This window comes from Capricornis sumatraensis, chromosome 14 (genome assembly GCF_032405125.1).
Source record: "Capricornis sumatraensis isolate serow.1 chromosome 14, serow.2, whole genome shotgun sequence".
Lineage (NCBI taxonomy): Eukaryota > Metazoa > Chordata > Mammalia > Artiodactyla > Bovidae > Capricornis > Capricornis sumatraensis.
This window is the reverse complement of record NC_091082.1, coordinates 74,713,849-74,734,980: the sequence shown is the minus strand read 5'-3', so window position 1 is coordinate 74,734,980 and position 21,132 is coordinate 74,713,849. Positions and strand designations below refer to the sequence as shown.

Below are 21,132 nucleotides of genomic sequence, written 5' to 3'. Positions count from 1 at the left end.
AAAATTTTAAAAGTATTTTCTTTTCAATACTATTGAGTAAGTAGTATGTAGCTTGTCTATTTCTTCTTCAGCCAATTTAAGGGAAAGGTACTTTCCTAGACCTTGTCTCTTTTGTCTGTTTTCAAATACATTAGAAATGCTCCTGGTAGTCTACATTTTCCTCTGCTGTGGGTTAAGACTCCATTTTCAATCTTTATGTTGCTTAGACTTGTTTTCTTCTTACTCAAATACACCAATTTGTTTTGTCATGAAAACAACATTGACATTGTGATTCTATGGTTTCTAACTCACTGATTTCTTCCCTTTTCCTGTGTCTTCCTGTTTTATAGTGTGTTTATTCTGTCAATCTTTTCCTAAGATATACACTTAGCCTTTAAGCATTTAAAATCATTGTCCTCTAAGTGCACTTTCTGGTGCATCATTCAATTTTTTCAAATGTAACACATAATTAGGTTCTAAGTATGCTTTTTTCTTTCATCTATGAAGCTTTTTTAATCTTGTAAAGCCATGATTAAAAAATAACTTTTATTAGTTTTTAAAACAACCAACTTCTAATTTATCTCTATTCATTTAATACCAACTTTATGAAATTTATTGTAACTTCTTCATGCCTAATAATGGTCAATTCTTGCTAAAACACAATGCTTAAGAATGTTCTCTGTTGATCATTCTAAATGTGGTCACTGAATCAATATTGTTAATTGCATTATTAAAATCTGTGTCTTCATTTTCTTGGTCTGATTTGTTAGTAACTGAAAGCTGTTAAAATTTCTGATTGCTGCTCCATTTGTTGCTTTAGCCTGGGCTTCCCAGGTGGCACTAGTGGTAAAGAACCCGCCTGCCAATGCAGGAGACATAAGAGATGTGGGTTTGATCTCTGGGTCAGGAGATCCGCTGGAGGAGGCAACACATTCCAGTATTCTTGCCTGGAGAATCCCAAGGACAGAGGAGATTGGTGGGCTACTGCCCAAGGTTGCAAAAAGTTGGACACAACTGAAGTGACTTAGCACGCATGCATTACACATTTTGAGGCCATTTTATTAAACATATAGAAATTTAAAATTATATATATATTTCTAATGAGTTGATCCTCTTACCATTATTTAGAGGTCTTCTCCATCTTTAATAATACTATCATAAAGTCTAATTTTGATAGCAAATCTACATTTTCTTTTGCTATTTGCCCATCTTTTACATTGTTTAAAAAATCCAGCCTATACCAGATTTTCAAAAAAACAGAATCAATGTTTTTAACTGGATTTAACCTATTCATAGTTATTTTCATTATTATTTGACTTATTATTATTATCTTACTAATTTTATCCCTCCCCCACCCCTAATTTCTTTCCTTTTTGTATTGAGCTTGTCTTCCTATTTCATATTTTTAAATTTTTCTTTGGAACTATTCATTTCATATCTATTATTTTAGCATTTATAAATTTTACAATACATGTTTAACATAATTTCAAAGTTAAATGGTATCTTAACCCATTTTCTGAATAATAAAACACTTCAGAACACTTTAATTCTAATCACTCCCCTCCCATCTTATAAGTTATTATTCAGTTTTTCAATTATATCCTACATTAAAAGTCCAAATCAATATTGCATAAAATATTTTTATTTAATTACAATTTTGCTTCTTATAAACACTTCATTACAATTGTTTTATACAAAAAACACTTTTGATTTACATGTTTTTCATTTATTCGCTTACTAGTTTTTCAATTTCAGACTCCTTCTGAAATCATTTTCCTTCTTGAAGATCATCCTTTTGCAATTTCTTTAATGAAGTTCCACTGATGGTAAAATCTGTTTTTCATTTGAATGGAGCCTTATTTCAGTTTTGCTTCATACAAATTCCAAGTTGATAATTTTTTCCTCAGAATTTTGCAGCCACTATTCTACCATCTTTGGAGTCCCTGTTGCTATCAAGAAGCCTTCTGAAGTTCTGTCTTGCCTTCACCAATGATGTTTTCCTCACTTTGACTGCTTTAGTAATCTTTTGTTTGGTATCTCACAGTTATAATACATTGAATTTAGGCTTAGATTTCATCTATATACGCTTGGGATATATTGTGCTTCCTGAATTTATAAATTTGTGTTTTTCCAACCAATGCTGAAAATTCTGTTACTTCTTCAAATATTGCCACTTCATCTTCTCTATTCTCTCCTGCTGGTACTTCTAGCCTTCATAATTTTTCCTTCCACATCTCTAATTTAATATTAAATTAAATTAATAATTTAATTCTTAATAATTTCTTAATTCCTTCTCCTTAATTTTCTAGCACCTTCTTTCTTCTTGCTGCACACTGGGTAATTTCTTTGTATCTAGCTTCCAGTTTATTTATTGACTATTCAGCTGAGTTAATATCATATTCAACATGTGTATCTGTTTTTTTTAATTGCAAGTAATATATTTCTTATCTAGCAGTTTCATTTCTTTTCAGATCTGCCTGTGGTTCCATCCTTCATGTGTGCTGATGACGAGACCTTGGAAAAGTGAATCCAAAGTTTATTTCTATGGGTTCTGCCTCATGCTATTAATAGCCAGTTTCCACTTGTAGCTGGTGATCTCCAGTCATGAAATAATACTGTTTTATCTTAATCTATGGGAATCTTGGACCTACATTTTGTTTCTACCAGGAACTATAGGGTATTGCAAACTGAGGCCTACTTCAGTTGTCCTGGATGGGGCATCTCAGATTCAGATTTATCTCGTTGTTTCTGGTCTGAGGAGAACGGCATATGGCAATGCTGCAACTGGTATTTGTCATCCAGGCAACTATTGCCAAACTTTAGGCTTAACGGAGTTGTCACAATTTACAGATCAAAATGTGTTCATTTCGTCAGGAAATAGAAACTAGAGGTATGGTTCTTAGAGATTTCCCCTACCTTCTTTGAGCCTATTAATGGATTCAAAGGAGATTTTATTCAAGACCTAGTTGTTCTGCAGTACCTAAAGTACTACTGGAAGCAAAAGTCTTGTTTAATATATGATATGCTAACCTGATATACCTTTGATAACCTGAGAAAGCTCATGACTTATGACAATCCTTGCTCATTCAAAGAGGTATGGAGAGGTTTCCTACCTCTCAATTGGAACTCAATCAGTATTTTGGAACTGAGTGTACAAAGTATGAACTTACCCAATAAGCTGTTGCCCCATCTTGTAGAAATTTCTCTTATGATTCTACTACTAAGATACTCAGACAGCCCTGACAGTTCAAATTTTCAATGTCCTGATCAATATGTAGTTCAGGTCAACAGAACTAAAATCTATGAAAACAAACCATTATTTTGAACATTTTAAAAAACAGACAATAACAATTTGTTATATGCAACTTACATCTAGATGCATAACTTTATTCTTGGAAGCCTGAGCCACCTATAATTTATAGAAGCAAGGCTAAACAAGGCAGCTGGTGATTTCATTTTAGTCAGAAACAGATCTAACAGGAATCTGGCAGCAGATCTGGCTGCTGTTGTCTTAAATGCAGATGGCTTGTTTGCATCTTTATGATTCATAATTGTTGGTCACTGTTCTCTGGATGATCAGGAACCTCTCTGTGCCTCAACCTAATCACTGAAGTAGTGAAAGGAGATACCCGCAGCAAGGGCTGCAACTGCAAATGCTGCAATCACACCTAAAAGTGAAACAAACACAAAACAAATGGAAATGGAATGAGCAAAAGAAAGGTTGAACTGCTCCTAGGCTTTGAAATGCAGGTAACTGATGGACTAAACAACAATAACAATACACAAACACAAATACATATGCATACACATATACAGACACTGAAAGCCAGCAAAATCTTAGAGGAAAATATAGCAATAGTTGAAAATATATTTTTCAAAGGTTGGACTGGTAATCTACTTCTGATCCCTTAAAATAAAAGTGTCTTTTCTTTTTTTAAAAAAGTATCTTTTCTTATACACAAGTGCACTCATACACATCTAAGAGACAATCTAAGAGACAAACTAACGTATACTTTAAAAGGCTTCTATAAATATTTATATTGACATTTCAGCCATGCCATCTCATGCAACTTAGCTTAAACCAAAGAGACATCATAATGCAAAGTCATTTATATAGCTATCAAAAAACACAGAAACTAAAATCTAAAAATCATTAAGCTTATGTTGGCAACTTTTATTTTTAATTTTTTCCCTGAGCATTTTAAGTTAAAAAAACAAACACAAAACTGACCATAGTAGTCTAGACACACACAAACACAGGTGCAAAAAATTTAGGTAATGAAGTTCACCTAGTGAGTTAAGTGACATGGAAAAACACTGAAGTTTCTGGCTTCTAACTCTCAGTCAGCCAAAAGTCTTAACTAAGCAACAGGTCACATGTTCTTTTATCAGTAAGTCTGAAAAATGGTAAAGTGACCACCACACTTCTTGGAAACTTTAAAATTAAAGTGCATTAGAATTTTCAGATTTGAATTTGACTCTTTTCATAGAATATCTATCAAAATCTTTCATAATAGCAATCCTGGGAACACAAATTTGGAAAACATTGGCACTACTATAGTTGATCCCCAAAACTCAACATAATTTTCTTCTAAAAACACCAAAACATTTAATAGGAAGTGTCATTTTTGAGAGCACTTGGAACAATGCTTTTTTTATAAATCTTTCTGCCACTTTCCACAGTATTTAGTACTAGCTTAATCTAGCTCTTTTAAGAAAACAAAATGAAAATAATTTTAAAGTAACAAAAAAATACAAGTCCAAAATATCATCTTTTCAATTTTATAGAAGAAATATAATACCTATGTTTTGCTGAATTTTCAACACTATTGTAGTTTTAATTGGCTGTTTTGGTTGTTCATCATCTGTGTTGTCCAATGAAGCTTCAGTATCCATAGAGGAACTTATACAGGCTGTAAGAAGATAATAATAATACATACTAAGTAAGATGGGAATAATTACCATTTAAAAATAACCTTTAAAGAACACTATAAAAAACACACAGTGAGCTCCATTTTCCTTCAACTTGACTTTTTTAAAAAATTTATTTTTTTCACTTGACTTTAAAATAACAATTTGCTCTTTATTAAGTGTAGGTGAACTAAATTTCATGGACTATATGTCAGACTGATACACTTTTTAAAATACTTTATATACTTTCATAACTGATTGATATCAAAAAGCCATAGAGCTAGTTCTAAATGATGTCCACAAATTATAATCTGATTACCATATGATAGTAGAGATAAACTGATACTAAAAATCAAACTACACAGACAGGGTAACCTTCTCTCTTAACTAGGATTAATTTATAATATACTTATTGATGGTTCTGGATTAATCATTCTAAGCAATCATATATTAATACAAAAGCAAGGACTGGCAAACTAACCCATGGGCCAAACTACAGTCCATGGGACAGACCTTACATACCTAAAATATTTACAGAAACAGTTAGATCACCTGAAATTTGTAATATATAAGCAAAATGTGATCGTAAATTTGACCTTAAAACAACTCAATGTTAAGCAAAGTACGTACATTATCTCATTTACAGCTGAAAAATAAAATCTGGGACACTAAGTGAATATTTGAGCATCATAAGCAACAGAATGAGGATTCAAGTATAAGTTTTCTTGCTACTTCATTATGCTGACAATAATTTGTGAGGGCTAGCCTAGCTGAATTTATTTAAAACTAACTAAAAAGTTTTTGAATTGAAAACATTCTTAGGGATCACACAGACAAGTGGTTTTCTTTTTTAAACTAGTGTTAAAAAATCAGACAGGAAATCCCAGGATGTGAAACAGATGAAAACAGAATTACTCTGGTTGAAGCATGGGTGGATCCCGGAGCCATTCTCCCTACTTTGCCTCAAGAGGGGATAGCAGGCAGCTGTTCTAGAGAAAGCAATTGCAGTTGATCCTTAAACAACACGGGTCTGAACTGCATGGATCCATTTAATTACACGTGACTTTTTCTTCACTAAATATATGTTATATGATCCATGGTCAGTTGAATCCATGGATGCAGCACTGCCCGTGTGTGCTAAGTCGCTTCAGACATGTCTGACTCTTTGTGACCTCATGAACCATAGCCCACCAGGTTCCTCTGTCCATGGGATTTTCCAGGTAAGAACACTGGAGTGGGTTGCTGTGCCCTTCTCCAGGGGATCTTCCCAACCTAGGTATCAAACCCACGTCTCTTAAGTCTGCCTGCTCTGCCAAGTGGGTTCTTTACCATTAGCGCCACCTGGGAAGCCCACGGTACTGCCCATACTGTGAAGCTATATGCGATTTTTGACTGTGGGAGGGTCAGTGCCCTTAAATCCCCATGTGGTTCAAGGATCAACTGTACTTCATATTGATCTCTTTATTAATATTTACAAAGATTAGAGAATAGCAGAGTGAGAAACAGTAAATACTGTTTAAATTCAAAGTAAAATATCTTATTGCTTGGGATTGAAATATCTTTCATAGACATTTTTGTATCCCAATATACTGTGCACTTATATGCAGAGTACATCATGAGAAACGCTGGACTGGAAGAAGCACAAGCTGGAATCAAGATTGCCGGGAGAAATATCAATAACCTCAGATATGCAGATGATACCACCCTTATGGCAGAAAGTGAAGAGGAGCTAAAGAGCCTCTTGATGAAAGTAAAAGAGGAGAGTGAAAAGGTTGGCTTAAAGCTCATCATTCAGAAAACTAAGATCATGGCATCTGGTCCCATCACTTCATGGCAAATAGATGGGGAAACAGTGGAAACAGTGGCTGACTTTATTTTTCTGAGCTCCCAAATCACTGCAGATGGTGACTGCAGCCATGAAATTAAAAGACGCTTACTCCTTGGAAGGAAAGTTATGACCAACCTAGACAGCATATTAAAAAGCAGAGACATTACTTTGCCAACAAAGGTCCATCTAGTCAAGGTTATGGTTTTTCCAGTGGTCATGTATGGATATGAGAGGTGGACTATAAAGAAAGCTGAGTGCAGAAGAACTGATGCTTTTGAACTGTGGTGTAGGAGAAGACTCTTGAGAGTCCCTTGGACTGCAAGGAGATCCAACCAATCCATCCCAAAGGAGATCAGTCCTGGGTGTTCATTGGAAGGACTGATGCTGAAGCTGAAACTCCAATACTCTGGCTACCTGATTGTGAAAAGCTGACTCATTTCAAAAGACCCTGATGCTGGGAAAGACTGAGGGCAGGAGGAGGAGGGGATGACAGAAGATGCGATGATGGGATGGCATCACCAACTCAATGGACATGGGTTTGGGTGGACTCTGGGAGTTGGTGATGGACAGGGAGGCCTGGCATCCTGCGGTTCACAGGGTCGCAAAAAGTCGGACATGACTGAGCAACTGAACTGAACTGATACTGTGTGCACATCTATGGGGATGTTCTTACAAGGATGACACATAAAATTATTGAAATAATTATCTATGATACCAAAATGAATTTTTAAAATTGCTTGCTTCTCATCAATTTCTCATGAAGAAAAGTTTGTCATGTTGAGAAATAGTCCTCAGTAGCCACACCTCATTAGAATCAAGGGCACAACCACTGTTTTTTTTCCTCTTTGAGCATATGACTAAAGTACTTTAAAAATGAACACAAAACATTTCTCTATTTTGTTCTACTCCCATATCAGATCAGTCACAAAGACCAACAAATTGTTCTTATGAACTTTCTCCAGAATTATTGTCTTCTATATTTCTACAGCTCCCAGTTATCACCGTAACACTTTACTTCTAGACTACATTAGCTCACCAGCTTAAAAGCTTCCCTAACTTCATCCATAGTTCTAAAAGTTGAATGCAAGTATAATTTTATTTATTTTAAAAACATACACACACCTTTGGTTTTTCTATTAGCAAATATCACTGCTTAAAGCTTTTCTTTGGGCCATTAAAATCTTTACCTCAGATACAAACACAAATAATGGATGAAGTATGAAGTGCACTTATTTAACTTATATGCTGGAGACTTTTTTTTACTTTTTTACTTCAGTATTTATAAACAGCACAAAAATGGCTTTATTTTTCATGACATTACACCTTTAAAACTGAAGTTATATGTGAACATAATGCTCAAAGAAGTCAAATCCTTTGTATAAACAATTTATATCTCTTTAAAAAAGACATTCCAAGCTCTATTTTCATTTTAAAATCTGTCATACAAAATTATATTGATTTGATACAAATTTGAGACAGTTTTACTAAAGAAGAGCATTTTTCAAGAGTGAATAAATCCTTATCATAACAATTTGTGTCTGTTTTGGGTGTGGGCATGTAGAATTGTTTTTTAATACACGTTTATTTTATTTTTTGGACGTACTGTGCAGCATGCAGAATCTTAGTTCCCTGACCAGTGACTGAACTCATGTCCCCAGCAATGGAAGCGTGAAGTCTATCCTAACCACTGGACCACCAGGGAAGTCGCTATGAGGGCATATAGAATTTAATTAAAATCTCATGCACTGCAGTTTTACCAACACCTTAGTGTTATCTGAACTTTAAATGCAAACAACATGTTATTCAAAAGGAAATTAGATCTTAATCATTTCTTAAAACCAGATAATTTTAACTGCAGACAAATTCAAATTATTCATGGGAGAAAGCAATCTTTCTTAAGCAACTGTCAACAAAAGAGAAAATAAGGACATGATGAATACATGCTAAGTTGTAGATATATTCAATTTCATTCCGAGCTGCTGACAAGTAGGACTATTTAGAAGAAAGTTAAAATGAAACGTTAGAACTTAAACTCTTAGCTGTCATCTTTCATCTTCCAGATCCCTAACTCCTAAGTTAATAAGGTTTCATTAGCCAGTGATTTAGCCATGAAAATACATCTTCAGCATTACTTGTTTTCCTTTATTATCAATGTTTAACCAAACAACAAAAATTAATTTCACCTCTGATACCAAGAGAGAATTACCAAAGATGGGTTCCACCAGATTTTAAAGGTGTGTCTCTAAATTTTTAGCTGATACTGTAAATAAAGTACATCTGAATTATTAAGTTAATATCTACTAGGAGGTGACTAATACATTTAAGAAATTTTAAAGCCAGTTATTCTTCACCTTAAGTGAGTCATTTTGACAAACAAATTGTTCTTCATCCCTTAAGTTATTTTAAAATACCTACTGGCAAAATATGTGTTTTAAACATAGCAACTACTTGGCAACTATATTATAGAACAGAAATAATTAAATAAGCAAATAACATCAAATACTTAGAGACTAAAGCTAGATACTTATAACAACTTTAACAATTATAAACATACAATCATTGATTTCAATCTCTAAATTTGAACATTTGAGCTCCACTTTTCATGATTTTCCATGGAAACCCTAATTTCAAATAATTAGGAAAATATATTCACGCTATATAGCATTAATCTCATACTTATTATTATTGACTTAATTATAATTCAGAAGGTACATTCTTTAAACATTTTATAATAATTCTAGTAAGGATCACCTTACATTTATATATCTCTTTCTGTTCAGAATATATTCTCCCTAACATTTTCAGTAAATTCTAATACCAACCCCATGAGAACCTGGGGTTCAAAGGGGACTTGTTTAAGGTTACACAGCTGTAAGTGTTCATCAAGACTGCCAGGAAAATATCAATAACCTCAGATACACAGAAGACACCAACCTTATGGGAGAAAGTGAAGAACTAAAGAGCCTCTTGATGAAAGTGGAAGAGGAGGGTGAAAAAGTTGGCTTAAAACTCAACATTCAGAAAAAAAAGATCACAGCACCTGGTCCCATCACTTCTTGCCAAATAGATAGGGAAACAATGGAAACAGAGAGAGACTTCATTTTGCTGGGTTCCAAAATCACCAAAGATGGTGACTGTAGCCATGAAATTAAAAGACGCTTGCTCCTTGGAAGAAAAGCTGTGACCAACCTAAACAGCATATTAAAAAGCAGAGACATTACTTTGCCAACTAGTGAAAGCTATGGTTTTTCCAGTATGGATATGAGAGTTGGACTATAAAGAAAGCTGAGCGCCAAAGAACTGATGGTGTTGGAGAAGACTCTTGAGAGTCCCTTGGACTGCAAGGAGATCCAACTAGTCAATCCTGAAGGAAATCAGTTCTGAATATTCATTGGAAGGACTGATGCTGAAGCTGAAACTCCAATACTTTGGCCATCTGATGTTAAGAATTGACTCCTTAGAAAAGACCCTCATGCTGGGAAAGATTGAAGGTAGGAGGAGAAGGGGACAAAAGAGGATGAGATGGCTGTATGGCATCACCTACTCGATGGACATGAATTTGAGCAAACTCCAGGAGTTGGTGATGGACAGGGAAGCCTGGCTTGGTGCAGTCCATGTGGTTGCAGAGAGTCAGACATGTCTGAGCAACTGAACCGAACTGAACTGAAGCTGTAACTGGCAGATCTGGACTCAGATGTGCAACTGGTAAAATTATGCATCCAATATTTTTGAACAAATAAATGAATGAATAAGTAAATGCAAAAGTGAAGATAATTCTAAACTAATAGAATGTTTATGTAAAAGCACTTAATTTTTCTATTAAAATGTTTATGTTTTTACCTTATTCCATAATTGGGAATATATTTTGCTTCTAAAAAACTAAATAATTCCTTCAAATTCAACAAATACCTGATAAAGCAAAAATAATACACAAATCTTATTTTTGGTCACAATACATCTGATCCAGGTGTTTAATTCCTAAACAGCTTAGAGTCACTTTTACTATATTCATCTTTCAAAATGAACTCAAGAGTCACCTGCTCTGAAGCTTTCTCTGAATCACTTATAGGGATAGTTCCTGTGCTAAATGTTCTGATAATTCCCTGTTCATTCTCCTATTATAGAACTAACCACTAGTTAAAGCAAAACATAAAAGTAGTAATAATAAAGAATGAAAAAAACAAAAGAATTTACTAAAACTTGAAAACACTCATGTCAAACCTTTGTCACCAAAGATTACAGGTTACTGCTCACCTGTCATCAAAGTATTTTTTCTGACTGAATTATTACAACCAAATCACTGGAGACCCTAAAGTCCTGTCAGTAATCTTGATATTCTTGAGTACTTTGTTACTCCTAGGACCTTACTACATGGCCTGCATAATTAATAAAGCATACAATTCTATTTCCAAGTCAGATTACAGGCTTCTTGAGGACAGGAATCTGACCTTTGATTTGTCACCTATAACACTGCCTTGAACAGAGCAAATGCCTAATAAATATCTAATAAATAGACATACTAAATGCTATAAACTAAAATTAACATTTATGGGGCAACAATTAAGTGTTACATGCTGTCACATTTTAATGTTCTGCATCTCTTAAAACATTCTAAACTATTAAGCCATAAAGCTATGCTATTATATCCTTTTAAAATCATCATGTTCAGTGTAGCACACTACACAAACTTTAAAAACCTTCTATCTAGCTAGGCATATGCTTACAATTTTTAAAGCATACAGTAAGTATGAAAAAAGATGTGCTACAGTGTTCAAAATGACATATTCAGTCTATGTCATTCAGTTAGTAACATATTTATGAATACCTATTATGCTTTAGGCATGGAACTCAGAGCAACACTTACTCTCAAGAATCCTACAGTCTTACGTGAAAGATTAACATTGTTAAACATGCAACTGATACTCATCAATAATTATGAGTGGAAAATAATGCAAAGAAGCTGCAAAAAACTATAATTAGACATAATGGAGGAATCCAGGCAGACTGAGCTAGTATGTGAGCACGTAAAAGTATCTACACAGGTTAAAAAAATGCTGTTTAGCTCCTTGAAGACAGGATCAGTATCTTATTGATTTTTGGATCCCAAACTGCAGGACTGACAAAATCAACAATCTGTTCAGTCAACAAATATTTACTGTGGACCTATGCTATGTTAAGGCTAGATTCTCAGTAAAGTGCTAAACATGAAAGCAGTGAAAGGTGGTAAAGAAAAATTAGGTCTAGAAACAGAAATAATAAAAACAGTTAAAGACATTTGGGAGTATTTGGCTTTGAAATATTTTACATGACAACTGCCCTCAGTTTAAACTTAAAGCAAGACCTCAATAAAGAAGCAGTACAGCTGACATTTGAACAACATGGGTTTGAAATGCACAGGCCCACTTATATGCAGATTGTTTTCAATAAATACACACTACAGTACAAGGCAATCCACGGTTGGTTGAATCTGTGAACTCAGAAGTAACTTACTCAAGTAATCAACATCAGAGGTGACCAAGAACAAAGGCAAACAAAAATCTCTGCCTTCATGATTCTAAGATCGGGTGGCAGAAATAGAGTAGTCGCTCATCTAGAAAAACATATTTCACAAAGTAGCAAACTTTTCTACCAATCTGCCTCAAAATCTATCATTCAGAGAATATGCTATAGCTATACCTTTAAAAATATTAGTTTTCAGGGGACTGAAGCACACCTGCAGCTTTAACATCTGGTACTTAGCAATTTAGAGGTTTTTATTTTTGTTTTGCTTTAAAACAAACTTACTGTTCCACATGATTAATATGAGCCTGCAGCTGTTGAAAAAACAAGTCTGGTGATCTCCAACTAGCCTGAGGCTTTACTGACAGATTAGAAATTCATCAACTAAACACTTACTTTATTCACAATAGAAACAAGACTCAATCACCCAACTCTTGTGGGGGGTTGGAATTAGTCAAGCAACAGAAAAATGATATGAAATTTATACTACGATATCAGAGATTTCAAGACTGATTTAAAAAATGGCTACATACTACGCATTTATGGATATCTGCAAGTAATATTTTTATCACATATTTTTTTAAATGTTTTGGGAAGACTGTATATACCTATACATTTATTTATAGACATGTTTTCATATTCTGCTCTCACTAGAAACAAAAACAGAGCAAGCAGAGCAAAACAAAACAAAACAAAGACTTTTAAAATGCAAGATCAAATGTGAAAGTGATGGTTAGAGACAGAGAATGTGTTACACAATTACTCAGTATGGCACATCTATGCTCTGTAAAAATAATCTTGATCTAAATTTTGGACCTGCCCATTTTAGCCTGGCATCCTAATTATACGGAGGGGACAGGAAAATAAGAGCAAATAGTCTGAAGACATTAAAAAAAAAAAAAAAAATCTGTGACCTGATGCTTAACCAAATAATTAAAGATAATGGATTCTGAGAAAACTTCACTTAGAATAAAAGAAATCCCTTAAATCTATACATTTCTACTTATTTAAGACTGAACATTTCTACCTATTTAAGTCTACGCTTGAAAAAAAATCTAATGTATCTTAAATTCTGATAACAATTTTCCAAAAAAACCCTGATGCTTATACACTATGTAGAAATTAAACAGACACATTTTTAAATGACTCAAAAATATCAAATAGGACTAGCTTGAAAGAAATCTACAGACATGATGCTTAACCTAGATGTCCCATAAGTAACCTTTAGTTCAGTTCAGTTCAGTTCAGTCGCTCAGTCGTATCTGACTCTTTGCGACCCCATGAATCGCAGCACGCCAGGCCTCCCTGTCTATCACCAACTCTAATCTGGTTCTTAAATAACTTCATATAATTACCTGTGTTTATTTCCTCTGCAATTTCCAAATCTTCTATTTGAATCATACGATCTAACATCTCTAAAAAATGGTCTCTTATTTCTTCAGCTGACTCATCACCAAATTTATAATCACATAACATTACAGTGGATCCCAGAATGGGGACAAAAACTCGGTGAGGGAGAATGTGGAACTCTTTTTCAGAATCTAAAAGGAGAAGAAACAATATTTAGATAGGTTTGTCACTGGTATCAGTGATAAATATAAGTATATGTAAGTATATGTCAAAATAAATAAAACCTAAAAGGTCTTTTCATTTTCTAACTGTTCTTATACAAAATTCTTACTGAATTCTTTAACTCAATATTTAAGACCTCCGCAAGGGACCTAAATGATACTTCCATAAAATATCAACTCACCACTGCCTTCAATCCGAGGATGTTGTTGATTATACATGTTTATGTTATTCACTATTCTATGAAAAAATACTCAGGAAACAATTTTGTCCCTGGTCTCAGAACTAGTTGTTTTTCTCGTTTGTTTTAACCTTATAAATACTGAAATTTCTGAACAATTTTTCCCTTCTTCATGCAAGTTTAGAGACAAACTAGTGGCTGACTTACATTAAATGTATAGATCATGATAGCATTCCTTTCCATACTAATCTCACCACTGACTTCATCTTACATGATACAGCTCCCCAATCAAGCATGTATAGGATATCAAGATATACACATTTTCTGTACTAATCTCACCACCAACTCCATTTTGCTTTCATTTTCCCTTTGCCTCATTCTCATAATTAACACTTACTTCGTCTTTTTAACTTGCAATGCCTTTTTGTGAACAGCTTTAAATCATTTTTAGACAAAATAATATGGATGTCAGCAAATAATGAGCATTTCATTCTTCCAATAATCACATTTCCCTCAATAGTCACTGATCCACATAAACACATAATTATTGTTTGGCACAACACCATGACTGAGGAAGTATCAACAAAGATAAGAGATTTTGTGTAAAGAATGACTTTCAGCAATGGATATGAGATTTAAAAAGCTTCTGATATTCGGATCAAGTAGAAAACCAGGGCTAACTTTAAGAGTAACTCACATTTCATTGTTAAGAAACAAGTGTTAGCTTTATAAGAGATGACACTGAAGAATGCCTTAAATGTCATAGAAAATGCCATGGCGTAAATTAGGTGTTCCTGCCAGATTCTGCTTAATACATTGCTTTAACATGAGAATTGGGCCAGTTTTACCCTGTGACCAGACTGCCTCCTAGCTGTAAAATTACATTACTGCAATTTGCACTGTAGTATATAAACCACCCACCCACACATTAATGTCACGACTATTATTTTGGGCCATAGTTTCTTTTTGGGGGGAGAGGAGCATAATTTCTTGAAACAGGTTAAGGTCAAAACTTTCAAAGGTGGTGCTAATGTGTATGTTTAATTGGCATGCAAAATTTTAAAACTGCATTAATTCTAGGTTTGACTGAAAAACAGACAAATTTGTTTGCTTATGAAATCAAATGTTAAAGATTTGGTTGCAATACTTAAATAACTTACTAAGTATAAAAAGAAAAATATAATTTTAAAATTAAAGTTAGATTAACCATTTATTACCCAAATGAGACCAAGTTTTCTAGCTCATCTGAGGTTTAAAATGGGAGGGGAGATTTTTTTTAAAACAGCACATCTTAAAAAGTACTTAAAAAAAGAATCCTTTAGGCATATTCCCATAGCAGAGTATTTAGTTCAAAATTATTTAAATAAGTTCAAAACAGATAAAAACATTTACAGTTAAGTCAATATGATAAGAATTGAGTTTTTGCTGATTAAGTATAGAATCCTAAGTCATACTGGAGTATTACAGAAAATTTTACAGAACAGGTGATATCTAAGCTGACTCTTAACGCATGAAGGAATGAGAAGTACAGGTAAGAGAGTGTAACCATGACTACAGGCAAAAAGGAAATACAAACGTTCTGAGCGGACAGGTAGTATAGATGGATGCGGAGGGAAGGATGGAAGAGGGTAAGAGATTTCATTATCGACGACCTCAGTTTTCATGTGTCATCTACTGAGTAAGTAGGCAAGATTGAATGTAGGCTGACAGAGAATGAAGAAGGTCTGGGATACTTCTTAAGGGAAAGAGAAGAGGAAGACCACAATAAGTAAAAGGACCAAGTGGAGTCCTTTGTTTTTTTTTAACTGTCATTTAAATTTTAAGTTCTTTCATCTGGATAGCCAGAACTTAAAAACTATGTTTACGTTAAAGATTACAAATGTAATGTTAATATGCCCTTTGCAGATTTCCTTTTGCATGCAAAAAATATTCCAGTTTAGGTTAATTTCATAGTATATATTCTAGATTTTACCATATTACAAATCTTCAAGATCTTACCAGTATATAAGAAAGACAAGCTAAGTAAAATGAGAACTAAACCTAAGATCTAAAATGTAGCGTATATATATTAAACTATAAAATTTACATGTTGTGTTATTATACTTGCAATATATTTTTTACCTTGATATCCTAAGATATACTGACATGTTAATAATTATCCTGTTACTACAGTTCAAAAATGTTTATTTACACTTGATTTCTTTTTAAAATATAATCTATAAACAATTGCTATTAGAAAGAGTTAACTTTACTGACTGGACATCAGCAAAAATTTCAAAATACTAACTCACTTAATATGAAATAATACCAAAGCAGTATTATGATACCCTATTTATGAAGCATTTGTAATGGAAGGGAATATTTAACTAATATATGTGATACAGTAGATCTTTGACATTAATGGTGGGTACATCCCCATGTCCCTGAAAATGCTAAAATTCATAGTTCAGTTGTAACATATAGTGTTACTCAGCAAGTAAAGTAATGCTTAATATCATGAGAATTAGCACACACATGAAGTCAAGCAGCAAAAACAAAGCCACAGAAATGGTAGACTAATTGGGTGGCTAAGTAATCAGGCTTTACATACTTCCCAAAATAAAACTCTGATTCCAATAGCTCCACGTAAAATTCAAAATCATGTCTCAGGAAAATGATATATTATTCGTGAATGGAATTTCAGTTATTTGTGAAGTACATGAAGGATATATGTTAAATCTGGAAATTCCAGATATTATCATACTGGGAATACAAAAAAAATATAAGCAGTCTACCAAATCTGATACACAGGCTTTTAAAACTAAGAAAAGTTATTTAATACACAGGAGCTATGTTTTTTTTCCTATAAAAATAAACACATTCCCTTAAAAAACTAGTATGTATGTTTCAATTATGTACATATTTAACTGTGAACTGCAAATCCACTCACACCTGAATACAGAAAGGTAGATAAATGTGTAGCTTCAAAAGCATACTTAATATGATAACCTTCCTTTTGAGTAAAAATAAAAGATTTCTAGTACAAGTTAGTGAAAAAGTATAAATTGTTCATGTTTCTCAAAAGATGGAATTATATACGGTTAAGACATCAGGACCAGCCTTTTTTAAATCTAATGAAGTCTGTAGAGTAACATGGATGAAAAGTATATAAACCAGTACACACACCAAAAAAAAACTGAAAAGAATATGATCAACTGCATATATACCTATTAAAGACTCTATTATATATAATGCTGAACACTAATGCATTAATTTTTTGTTCATGAATAAGATCTTAAAAAAACTTCACAGGTATTCATAAAAAATAATGGTTTTAAAATGTAACACAGTTTATCCATTCTGACAAAAATTCACACAGAATTTTTTTTAATCTTCCCTAAAATTATTAAATGTTGACAGATTTGCTATTACAAGGTGTTCAAAACTTTCTTCAGGTGGCAACTGAAATTCTTCATTAAATAAGAAAAGCAAATGATGACATTATTTTAATAGATGTATGCAGTAAAAAAGGTGATCTTGACATCCTAGTATATAGATTGAACACAGGGAAAAACAGTACTTAATTTTATACTCATAACTTTTTTTTCTGGAATTTCATTCAAAAGCAGATCCTCAAACAGTATTTCACAACGATCAGCAACTGTATTCAATATATCTCTTTTCATGGCCTATGGAAAAACAAAGAAAAGCGCAATGAGAAATAAGATCTATTACTTTAAATTCACATTATTTTATCATCAACCCCTCTCCCACATAATTGACTAGAGAATCCTATGGACAGAGGAGCCTGGTGGGCTATCATCCATGGAGTCACAAAGAGCTGAACACGACTGAAGCACCTGAACATGCACGCATGTATAAACGTGTCCACTAAAATAACTAATACATCATTTCATTTTTTAAGGTCCATTTATTTAACATGCTTATCATGTTTAACAGCAAATTTACCCAAACTTCATCTATACAGTAAATTTAAACCAAATAAAAATGAATGAAATTTTGCGTCTCAACGATAATGCTAGTACTCCAAATTAGAAAATGTATAACCACAACAAAAGTGCCAGTCATCATTTTTTAAACTTCTAAATTATATAGGTTATAGAACACCACCAAATAATTCTTCCTAGGAGCATTTTTCTTGCTATTAAAAAGCTCAATTTCCCTCATAAGAAATGATTTCAAATGCACTGATATGTACAGAATTAATTGTGGAACACAATAAACCTGTATAATCATCACTTTATAAAGGATATTCTATATATCAAAAATAAGACATTCTACATATGAAAATCTTGGGATGAATCATCTGGTTTAGCTGGACTGCCCAACAGATTGGACTTTTATTAGTTAAAATCAAATTAATTATGAAACTTGAGACTGAAAAAAGATTAAGATTTTAGGATTTTTTAATAATTATGTTAACATGCTTCTTTCATATACCAGTTTTCCTTTTGTACCTGCACAGCATCTTTAACCTTGGGCTTATTACTATGAATATAAGCTCTGCATTTCACAGCACCCTTAAGGTTTACAGAGCCGCTGCAGATCTGGACCATGGCTGTGGATCTGTGGTCTGAATTCAGAAGCTGAAAGACAAAATCTGTTTAAGTTCTAATAGACAATGATTATCAACTATATGAAATATTTAAACATTATATAAGTCACTGCATGAAGCAAGAAGAAATTTTTAATGACCCAGGTGTCTGAAAATATTCTTCATAAATTTTAGAAGGCCATTATATTTCTCCTTATAAATTATATGTTATTTTCTGAGTATTTTGAACATACTCTAAAATTAAATGCACTACATCTAAATTTTTCTTACTAACATAACTATCTATAATACCTATATTCTTTCAATATGTTCATTAAACATATATTATTTGCAGATAACTCAGATAAGTACTAATAAGATGGAGAGATGTAAAAAGAAAACATGACCTAGTAACAGAAGGTATGTAATGCAAGATCTGCAACAAAAATAACTGAAATACAGAGCAGGATGTGATAAATACAGAAAAATTACAAGCAACATATAAACATTCATTTATTTATACTTTCAACTCATAACTTTCATAAATCAAAAGTAATGTTACAGACTCCGCAGGTCAACTATGTCTGTCACCAGAGAACGATACCAGTGATCATCACTTTCATCTCATAGACCCATTCTTTTCTAATCTAAGTAGTATTAGTTCATGCTTGGCTTTGAGCTTTTTCACAGACATTTTTAAACCTTATCATTTCAATAAGCACTAAAACAAGGAGAGCAGTGAAACTTCAAAAGTACTACTAGAGATCTGTACAATCATACCGGAAACAAAAATCATGATTCTTAAAAAAAAAAAAAGGACGTGGTACAAATATATATTCTAAGTGCACGTGAAATAAGCCATTCAACAACAGACTTCCCTGGTGGTCCAGTGGTTAAGAATTCGCTTGCCAATGCAGGGGACACAGGTTCAGTCCCTGATCCGGGAAGGGCCGACATATCACAGAGCAACTAACCCCATCCACCCCAACGACTGAGCCCAAGCTCTAGGGCCTATTTGCCATTAACTACTGGGTCCACACGGTGTAACTACCGAAGACCTTGCACCTCGAGTCTATTCTTCAACAAGAGAAGCCACCGCAGTGAGAAGCCCCTGCACTGCAGGAGTAGCCCCCACTCAGCCCACCAGGGAAAGACCGCGCACAGCAATGAAGATCCAGAGCGGCCAAAAATAAATAAATAAATAACTGTTAAAAAACCACAATACAGTCAACTCTGAAGAAAAAAGACAATTCGTGCAACTTAACCACTGCTAACTAACCGTCTGCCAGTGACTCTAATGTAATTCAGGCAAAGGCTAATTTTTTTTTTAAAGAATGTAAGCCTAAAAAAAATCAAGGTCTGGGTAAAAAAATCTGTCACAGGCCAAACAGTTCAGAAGGTTCCAGGTCTGCTCAAAACTGTCAGTCATTAAATGAAGTAACAGGGTAACAATGCTGGTACTCTTTGGAATAAGCCTCCTATGATACTTGTAGAGATCACTGATAAATCAATAAATGGAGTGGAGGAGGAGTAATGAGCTCCCTTCATCCACTAAACATAACTCTACTGTATAAGAATAACGCCCCATTTTACATATTTAATATCTAATTTACAGTACATATTAGCACAGTGGCAACATATATATTATATATTATATATGTATATATTTATACATGTGTAAATTAGAACATTATTTTCCAAAATTGACTAGACTGTATATATAAAAGTCTATACACACACACATATCAAGGAGAAGACTTTTTAAAAGATAAAAGGACTTGATTCTCTCCTTTTTGGTGGAAATGTATTTGGGTTCTATAAATGTCAACCCGTCTTGGTTTCTTTGGACTTCGGAACAAACCAGCTAGCAGACTTTGAAAATCAAACCTATTCATAAGTGGAGGAATTTCTGTGATGCTGATATTATATTCTGGAAAAGAAAAGATTCCTCTGGTTATGGTAACCAAGTGAAACCTCACGAAAATGGTAACATTTCGGCTCTATCTTAATGTACAGGTAGGACTTTGACAGTCTGGATAATAAGGGGAAAAATGGCACTGATAAGACAGATGACTTGGGAAATACACAGAACTTTAAAGGTATGGAAAGCATACATCTAAAATAGTTAAGTTAGAAAATAATGAAAAGGCATGCTGAGGCCACAAAAAGCCTTGAATCAGAATTCGAACTAGTACATATAGAGCAATTGAGGAATTTTACACAAGGGGAATAACACAGTTAGTGTCTGCCCCTTATATACACTTAATACTAATTGGAAAAAAAAAAACTAATAAGTAAATGAACAGTGAATGAATGCAAATTGTGATTCCGAAAGGATAATCTGAGGTAATATACAAGACAGATCAGAAATATGAAAGATATCCCAGGAAATATACAAACAAAGGTATCAGAATTCAGAGAATGAATCACTTTGGATAAGAATAAATGGAAAGAGAGAGACTAAGTTCCTTGTGATGAATTAGGTAAAACAATTAGATTGTAAGGCTAATGGCAATGGGACCATAAAATAAAAGATGAGCTATGCTGCAAAGAAAGAATCAACAAAAATTGATAGAGGGTGAAAAAAGTGACCTCATATACTTACTGACTACTTATTATTTATTATATAAT

General features: G+C 33.5%; 1 protein-coding gene across 3 annotated transcripts in view; it reads right to left on the bottom strand.

Moving 5' to 3' along the window:
* Positions 1-1,432: 1,432 nt before the first annotated feature.
* The window catches only part of ODR4 (odr-4 GPCR localization factor homolog), a 35,608-nt gene continuing 15,908 nt past the window's right edge, over positions 1,433-21,132 (bottom strand). For all 3 annotated transcript variants that reach the window (XM_068986021.1, XM_068986022.1, XM_068986023.1), the window contains 6 exons: positions 18,425-18,553; positions 17,546-17,635; position 16,295; positions 13,573-13,758; positions 4,782-4,892; positions 1,433-3,647 (listed from right to left, as the gene is read on the bottom strand). In XM_068986021.1, the coding sequence (XP_068842122.1) occupies positions 3,580-3,647; positions 4,782-4,892; positions 13,573-13,758; position 16,295; positions 17,546-17,635; positions 18,425-18,553 (585 nt within the window). In that variant the 3' untranslated portion in view covers positions 1,433-3,579. The remainder of the gene's footprint in view (positions 3,648-4,781; positions 4,893-13,572; positions 13,759-16,294; positions 16,296-17,545; positions 17,636-18,424; positions 18,554-21,132) is intronic.